Source organism: Callorhinus ursinus, unplaced genomic scaffold, assembly GCF_003265705.2.
Source record: "Callorhinus ursinus isolate GAN/ISIS: 27379988/994484 unplaced genomic scaffold, GSC_fseal_2.0 scaffold73, whole genome shotgun sequence".
NCBI classification, from domain to species: domain Eukaryota; kingdom Metazoa; phylum Chordata; class Mammalia; order Carnivora; family Otariidae; genus Callorhinus; species Callorhinus ursinus.
This window is the reverse complement of record NW_027397135.1, coordinates 4,576,029-4,583,781: the sequence shown is the minus strand read 5'-3', so window position 1 is coordinate 4,583,781 and position 7,753 is coordinate 4,576,029. Positions and strand designations below refer to the sequence as shown.

The window sequence follows — 7,753 nt, the reverse complement described above, 5'->3', positions numbered from 1 at the left end:
AATTCTATAAGTCAAAGAAGGGAAAAGTAAAGGCAGGCATATTAAGGAGAAAAGTGTGTAGATTCCTACTAAGGGCTAACAGAAGAAGCCCACAGAATAAAGGGAGGAAAAATTCACAGAAGCAGCTCTATGTCCATATTCTGTTCTCGGGCTCTTGCTCGTTCATGCAAAGCCTCGTTCAGTTGAAGCTGCCTAGAACACTTTTACCTTTGTTCTCAGTTGAGTCTTTTCATTGACCTTAAAATTAAGCCATTCCTTTTTGTCCCAGTTCTTGGGGAACTCAGTTCTTTGGTCTTGCGACCCACTGCATCCCTGAATGTCTCACAACTCTTCTCTCATTCTAGCTTGTGGAGTTGAGCTTCTTTCAACCTCCTTAAGCATCACAGTGCTCCTGATGTTCATGGCCCCTCTCTGATATTGGTTCACATTTTATCTTCCCACTCTTAAGAACTTTGCCTCCACTGGTTCTGTCCTTTCTCTTTTCTAGTTCCTCAATGAGCCATGAATTTAAGTTTCCAAAATAATTATTAGTTATGAAACAGGGAAATCTTTAAAATTCACGTGGGGGCAGGAAGGAGTGGCAAAGGGGAATAAGGAAAAGGAGTAATACTGATCTTTATAATTATCAAGTGCTGGTTCACTGGGCTGTGGGTGATAAGGAGGATCAAAGGAGTTTTCATCTGTTCAGTGATGTTCATGGACAAAAACCGCCAACTCAATCCTTAATCTCACCTCTTTATCAGATATCCAGGTGAGTAATAGCTTTCCAAGCATGAGCATATTTTACAAATTAGATAATTTTGGGGTACCTCGGTGGTTCAGTCATTAAGTGTCTGCCTTTCGCTCAGGTCATGATCCCAGGGTCCTGGGATCGAGACCCGCATCAAGCTCCCTGCTCGGCGGGAAACCTGCTTCTCCCTCTCCCACTCCCCCTGCTTGTGTTCCTGTTCTCACTGTGTCTCTCTCTTTCAAATAAATAAAATCTTTAAAAAAAAAAATTAGATAATTTTAACACTTCATTTGAGGCCATGCCCCTGAGTTTCATTACTTTTTAACCTTTTTAGGTATTCCAGCAGGTACTCTCCATATTTTAAGTAGTAGGCTTATACAGTTATCTCTGGATTCCTGAAGGTTCGCCACTATATAAACTTTATATTCTGCAAGATGAGAATTTAGAACTCTTATACCATCCTCACTTTGTCTCAGTTTAATTAGATCACAGGGTTCAGTTTAAAAGTTTTTATTATGGCTTTGTAAGTATACTGTTATATTTCCTAAATAATTTTCCTGGAGATGATAATTGCTTCGCTTTTCTGTATTCTGTGTAGCTGTCACCAGTTCTTCCCAGATTCCCCCAACAGGATTGTAAAACCTTTTGCATACTGTTTTCCTCAGTATATCGTGTCAAGTGAGTTTCACGGTTCTCTCCCTAATCCTCCAGTACCCCTTCCTCCCCTCCAAACACCTCCAGAAGTTTCTCTCTTGGAACCCTCTTTCTGCTCTGCTCCAGGCTAGTTGCAGGTTTGAAACTATATTCTCAGTTGGCTGGGTTTAAAAATTCTAGGTTAGAAACGGTCTCCACATTTTGTAGGCATTACTCCTAGATTCCCGTGTTGCTGATGAGAAACCTAATGCTGTTGTGTATGTGTGCCAAATCCTTCCTTTAAACCTTTTTTCCCCCTCTGCAGTTAGGACCTTTTATTTGCAACATTCTGAAATTTCACAGTGATGTGTCCTTTTCTGTGGGTTTCTTAACATTGTGCTGAGCATTCAGTAGGCCCTTTCACTATAGAAACTAAAATCTTTCAGTTTTTGGCAAATTTCCTAGTGTTTGAGAAATTTCCTTTTTGTTTCTGCTGTATTTTTTACTTGTCTTTATTGTACATTCTAGTACAGTTTTACCCACCTTTTCCTACTCTTACTGATATTTTAAAATTGGGGATATCATTTTTAATTTTGAAAAACTTGTGTATACTCTCACCTCCCCTTAAAGAAGTCCTAAAATCCCCATGTTTCATGAAAGAAATACATTTTATCTGAGGATGCTAGTTATAGAATACTTTTAAAAGCCATTCTGTTCTGCTTTCTGGTTTACTTCAATTCCAAACAGAAAATTGTTTGGAAGTGCTATGTTTGTGAGTCCCAAATCTATTTACTGGGGGATGTTGCTGTAAACCATTGCTCTGTGGTCTTTCATTTGCTCCGTTTCTCCAGAGAAAAATAGGGCTTGGGGAGAGGAGTGTCAGCATTCTGGGAGGGGCAGAGAAGGAACTAATAATAGTATTTCACATTCCACAGAAAACTGTTACTCTTCATAATGTGTCTGGAACCCCTCTGACTCCCTGCCTTCAGCACGGTAAACTCTAGTTTTTTGCCAGGGGACGCATGGCTAACTGCCTAGCTGCATTGGACCTGAGAGAGGACTTGGATGTTTGTTCTTACAGGCTTGTAAGCAGTGCCCATTTTCATTCCTGCCTCACTGCTCCCCTCCCTTCTACCTTCTAGGTTAACCTGCAGTTCCAAAGCCTTTCTGGGGTTCTGCTTTGTGAGTCACTTGCTGCAGACACTTTTCTCCACCACGCAAACCCCTCCGTTTACAGAGAGGCTGCCTGATTTAAATAACCTCTCTGTGGTGGATTTAGCTTTAAAATATATCTACCTTTTGCTTTGTGAAGAGGATTAAATGAGTTAATATGTGAAAAGCACTTAGAATAATGCCTGCCATAAAATAAGCATTGAATAAGTGTTACTGCTCTTTGTCTTCCAAAAATGTGTTGACATCTCATGCAGTCATTTCTTGTTCTTGTTGCTTTTGTGGGTTTATTCCTTTTCCTTTCCCAAGGCTGTCAAGTAAGGTTTGGGAGTAGACGTACATAGGATTGTTAATTTGAAGTCCTTTTTTAATTTTTTAAAAATTAGCTTTACTTTATCAAAAGTCCTATTCTTTTCGTTGACTTTGGACACTCTTACTAGGCTAATATAAGTTTCTCCCTCAGAAGCCATTCGATCATTTGTCCTCCAGAAAGGGAGCACATCTCTGGTATTACACTTTCTATGGAGAGCCCAGAATCGCGCAGTAGAAAGTGCTTTGGCTTGGAATCAGGAGTCCCAGCTCTAGCACTTAACACCTGTGAAACCTTTGACAAGCTTTCTGCCTGTTTCCTCTTCTATTAAAATGAGCTGAAAGTTTTTCCAAGACAACCAGTGCCAGCCACTTGGTTAGGGGTTTGAGCTTGACGGCAGAAATAAGGTAGTTGGGCGCAACCGGGAGATACTCTCCACCAAAATGCACGACTTCCGCCCTAGGAAAAGTCCAAACCGAGCCTAAGGGCTAGGGCGCGGGGTCAGCCTGCCCGGGACCGAGTGGCCGGCGCCCTACTGGGAGTGATGCCTGGCCCCGAGAGCTCCACCTCTGCTTCCCCCGGGCGAGGTGGCCACGAATTCGCGGTCTCTTACAGCCGCGAGAGTGGGAGGAGCCGGGTGCCCTCAACAAACATGGCGGCCGCGTTAGCGTCAGCCACGCTCGGGAGGCCACGCTGCCGCCTGGGACTCGCGGACTCGGCGTCACCCGGCGCGGGGCCACGTGACGCAGGAGGCTCCCGAGGCGGCGGCGCTCGCGCCGGCTGAGCGGCGGCTAGAGTGGGGTGGGGTCTGCCCGGCGAGGTTTCCCGGCGGGTCCCGGCCTCGCGCGCGCACGTGCCTGTCTGCTCGCGCTCGCGGTCCTGGAGCTGCCGGTGAGGAGCCGGGGAGGCGGAGGGAGGGAGCGGGACGCCACTTCCGAGGCCGGGAGGGGGCTGGGCCGGCCTCCCCGGCCGGGAGGCGGCCGGCTGCGGGCCGCCGCGCGCCCCCGGTCCTGGCCTCCACGCCCAGCGCTGGTCTCGGGGACTGTTTGAGCCTGAGTCTGCGTAGCCGGGCCCAGCTGTGCGGGCGGACCCGGTACGGCTGCAGGGCCCGCTGCCCGCCCGGAAGGCCCCGCCGACCTCCGGGTAGCCGCGGGCTGCCCTCGCGGGGTCTAGTTTATCCTCGGGCTTTTCCTTCCTGCGAGCCGGAGCCGAGTTGGTGGGCCCCTTCGGTCTTTTAAAATGTACTGGGTTGACGTCAAATGCAGGAACGAGGCGGTCTTGATGCCTTGGCGGGTGTACCGGGTGCCCGTGGGACAGCACGAGGCAGTCGGGTAAAGGAGACCCACTCACGAAGGAGGAAAAGGTTAGAAAGGCTTAGAGTGGTCATTTGAGGAGACATTTTTGGTTTGGACAATTTGCTGACCAGCTAGTCTGTGTGGATATTTTTAATTTAATCACGTTCTCTTCACTTTCCGAGCCTTTTATTAAAATTGTTCTACAACCAAACAGTAAAGCTGCTGATGAGGGGATTCCTTAGGTAGTAGGTTGCCGAACTCCTGCATTTATCCTCACCCGGGACATGTTGAACATGACCTTCAAACTTTAGAGATAAAGGTCTAAAAAGTGTGTCGGAATCCAACATACCAAAAGAAGAGTTCAGAAACGTAGGTATCATCCTTTCCTTAGTTGTCACAGGAGGGAGTCACTCCAAAATCAGCCATACAGAAGTCCAGGTTCATAGATTCAGCCCCCGTAAGCTTTGTTGCTAGATTGAAGTTTAATAATCCTCAGTGAAGAATTGATTGCCATGATTTTTGAGGACTGTTTCGATTTGCCTTCTTTTTTTTTTTTTTTCCATAGGAAAGGAATAATGCTGTCAGCATGTCTGCACACTCCATGCTCTGTGAACGAATCGCCATAGCCAAGGAACTGATCAAGAGAGCAGAATCACTTTCTAGATCAAGAAAAGGTGGCATAGAAGGTGGTGCAAAGCTGTGCAGCAAATTGAAGGCAGAATTAAAATTCCTACAGAAAGTAGAAGCTGGGAAAGTAGCTATTAAGGAATCCCATTTACAGAGCACTAATCTAACACACCTAAGAGCCATTGTGGAATCAGCAGAAAACTTGGAGGAAGTTGTTAGTGTTCTTCATGTCTTTGGTTACACAGATACCTTGGGAGAAAAGCAGACCCTTGTGGTGGATGTAGTTGCAAATGGTGGTCATACTTGGGTGAAAGCCATTGGCCGAAAGGCTGAAGCCCTCCATAACATTTGGCTGGGCAGGGGCCAGTATGGTGACAAAAGTATCATTGAACAGGCTGAAGACTTCCTCCAGGCCAGTCACCAGCAGCCAGTGCAGTATAGCAACCCTCACATCATCTTTGCATTTTACAACAGTGTCTCCAGCCCCATGGCAGAGAAGCTTAAAGAAATGGGCATTTCTGTGAGAGGAGACATAGTGGCAGTTAACTCTCTGTTAGATCACCCTGAAGAGCTCCAGCCGAGTGAGAGTGAGTCAGATGACGAGGGCCCTGAACTTTTGCAGGTGACCAGAGTGGACCGAGAAAATATTCTAGCAAGTGTTGCGTTTCCAACGGAAATTAAGGTTGATGTGTGCAGAAGAGTAAATCTGGACATTACTACTTTAATCACATATGTATCTGCCCTCAGCTATGGAGGCTGCCACTTTATCTTCAAAGAGAAAGTGCTTACGGAACAAGCAGAGCAAGAGAGGAAAGAGCAGGTTTTACCACAGCTGGAAGCATTTATGAAGGACAAGGAGTTGTTTGCTTGTGAATCTGCTGTCAAGGACTTTCAGTCTATTCTAGATACCTTAGGAGGACCTGGGGAAAGAGAGAGGGCCACTATGCTAATTAAACAAATTAATGTGGTGCCAGACCAGCCTTCTGAGCGTGCCTTGAGACTAGTGGCCAGTTCAAAAATCAATAGCCGCTCATTAACAATTTTTGGGACAGGAGACACTCTAAAAGCCATCACAATGACTGCCAATAGTGGTTTTGTCAGAGCTGCCAACAACCAGGGTGTTAAGTTTAGTGTGTTTATCCATCAGCCCAGAGCACTTACTGAGAGCAAAGAGGCTCTAGCCACCCCCTTACCAAAAGACTACACAGCTGACAGTGAACACTAATGATATCCTTTAAATATTGTCATGGAAAACCAAAGGCTGGGTCTTCCCATCTTAAATGGGGAGGAGGAAAAGGTCTATAGTAAAAATAATACTCTTAAAACCAGTAGAACTCTTAAACCAGTAGAGTTGATTGTGTGTGTCATCTATAAAATATATAACCTAAAGTAGAAAAAGCACAAGAGACAAGCTCATTTATCAAACTGCCTACATTACAGCAATTAAGAACAGAACTACATCCATATGAAGCTTTTAGCTGTGTTGCAGTAGTTTTATTTGATTCAGTAGGGCAACAACCGCCTAGTGGTAATCAGCATTTCATGGGGTATGGCTACACTGCGTCTCGCATTAAATATCTGGAGAAAACTGAAGCTTGTTTTTCGTTATATTGGTTCATCCGTTCATGTGGGTTGAGGCTGGGAAGTTTATAATTAGTTTTTGGTTATAAAGTTATGGCCATTGTTAATGAAAAGAAACTTCCTTGATTGCTATATGTCAGGCATACTCTGGTGGGTGTGTTTACGAAGAGTACGTTAATATAGAAGAAAATAAAGTGAATACTGGTCACGTGAGTCCCATGAACCTATGTATGCACCTTTGTGAAAAGAAAGAGCAGTCCCGCTACTGTACACCGGGGACATTTAATGTAAAATATTAATATGAATAAATTGTAAAAGAATTAGAGAAAACATTTTAAAGGAATTCAAATTTTAAGTACAAATAGTTCCCATATTGGAGGTATTTGACTTATAAATACTGCCTTTACTCTTTCTTTTGCAAGTGGCAAGTGACAACTGCATTACTTCACTCTTGTGAAATGGTGGTAGGAGATTCCATGCCTGTTGCATGACACAAGTTGTAATGAAAAATAAATTTTTATGTCCATGTTGCCCTAGGTGCTTTATTTGCAACAAAGCAAAATAGATTAGCAAAGGGGATATGTATTGACCGTATTTTAAAAATTGGGACATTAGAGCTTAAGTATTAATGCAAGCTAAGTGTAGGAGCCGGTATTAGGACACATTGCCACAGCCTGACCTCGTTATCTTGTGCCAACTTTACTGTTTTATGAGAAGGGAACTCCGTTTCCGGCTACAGTGTTTGTTGGTGGGGGGAGGGGTGGAATTTGATTATAGGATGTCAGTGAACACTGCAGTGAAATGGAAAAGTAAACTTGGGGTTGTTTCTCTTGGGAGAGATTGCATTATTAACTTGAACACATTTCCTAGGGGAAAAGGCTCTGACTGGGATTCCAATTTAGTAAAGAGAGGTGGATTTAATTTGTATTGCACCTGAAATTGTATAGTGTTAAAAATTGGGCTTAGGCCTTTTTGAGCACCTATTAAGATACTAAGGTGCTTGGTACTGAGCATTTAATAATTTGGTTTAAAAAAATGAGTAATTGGTCTTTGCTCTAAGGAATTCTTAGTCTGATACGGAGTTGAACAACAACTGAAGTGTAATTTATTGAGTGTTGTCATGTGCCAGGCGCAGTGTGAAAGGCTGAGCTTTTAAGGAGTAGCAGGAAAAAGGTAGATTTCTATCCCTTTCCACGATGAATTAATACCGAAGAACTTGAATCTTTGCCAACCAGAATGTATACAGCCATGGCACTCTTGGAAGAGACTGATTTCTGAAGTGGCCATGATCTCATGATCATTTTCCTTTCCTAGACATTCAGTGATTACAGTTGCTAACAATATAATCAATGCAAGCAGTAGATATGGACATGTGGTGGGGCACTGGATCCTGGAATATAAAGTAAG

The 7,753-nt window shown here is 44.2% G+C and overlaps 1 protein-coding gene across 3 annotated transcripts; it reads left to right on the top strand.

Moving 5' to 3' along the window:
- The first annotated feature begins 3,581 nt into the window (after window positions 1-3,581).
- Window positions 3,582-6,876, top strand: CUNH7orf25 (chromosome unknown C7orf25 homolog). 3 transcript variants are annotated; one of them, XM_025853159.2, is made up of 2 exons: window positions 3,582-3,734; window positions 4,704-6,876. In XM_025853159.2, the coding sequence occupies exon 2, from the start codon at window positions 4,725-4,727 to the stop codon at window positions 5,988-5,990; it is 1,266 nt and encodes a 421-aa protein (XP_025708944.1). In that variant the 5' UTR covers window positions 3,582-3,734; window positions 4,704-4,724; the 3' UTR covers window positions 5,991-6,876. The 3 variants fall into 3 exon arrangements, with proteins under 3 accessions (XP_025708944.1, XP_073742991.1, XP_025708945.1); XM_073886890.1 differs by lacking the exon at window positions 3,582-3,734 and adding an exon at window positions 3,802-3,936; XM_025853160.2 differs by lacking the exon at window positions 3,582-3,734 and adding an exon at window positions 4,015-4,206.
- The last annotated feature ends 877 nt before the right edge of the window (window positions 6,877-7,753 follow it).

Bases quoted from the DNA above. Each gene is read 5' to 3' on its own strand.
- CUNH7orf25 (XM_025853159.2), top strand. From the start codon at position 4,725: ATGTCTGCACACTCCATGCTCTGTGAACGAATCGCCATAGCCAAGGAA.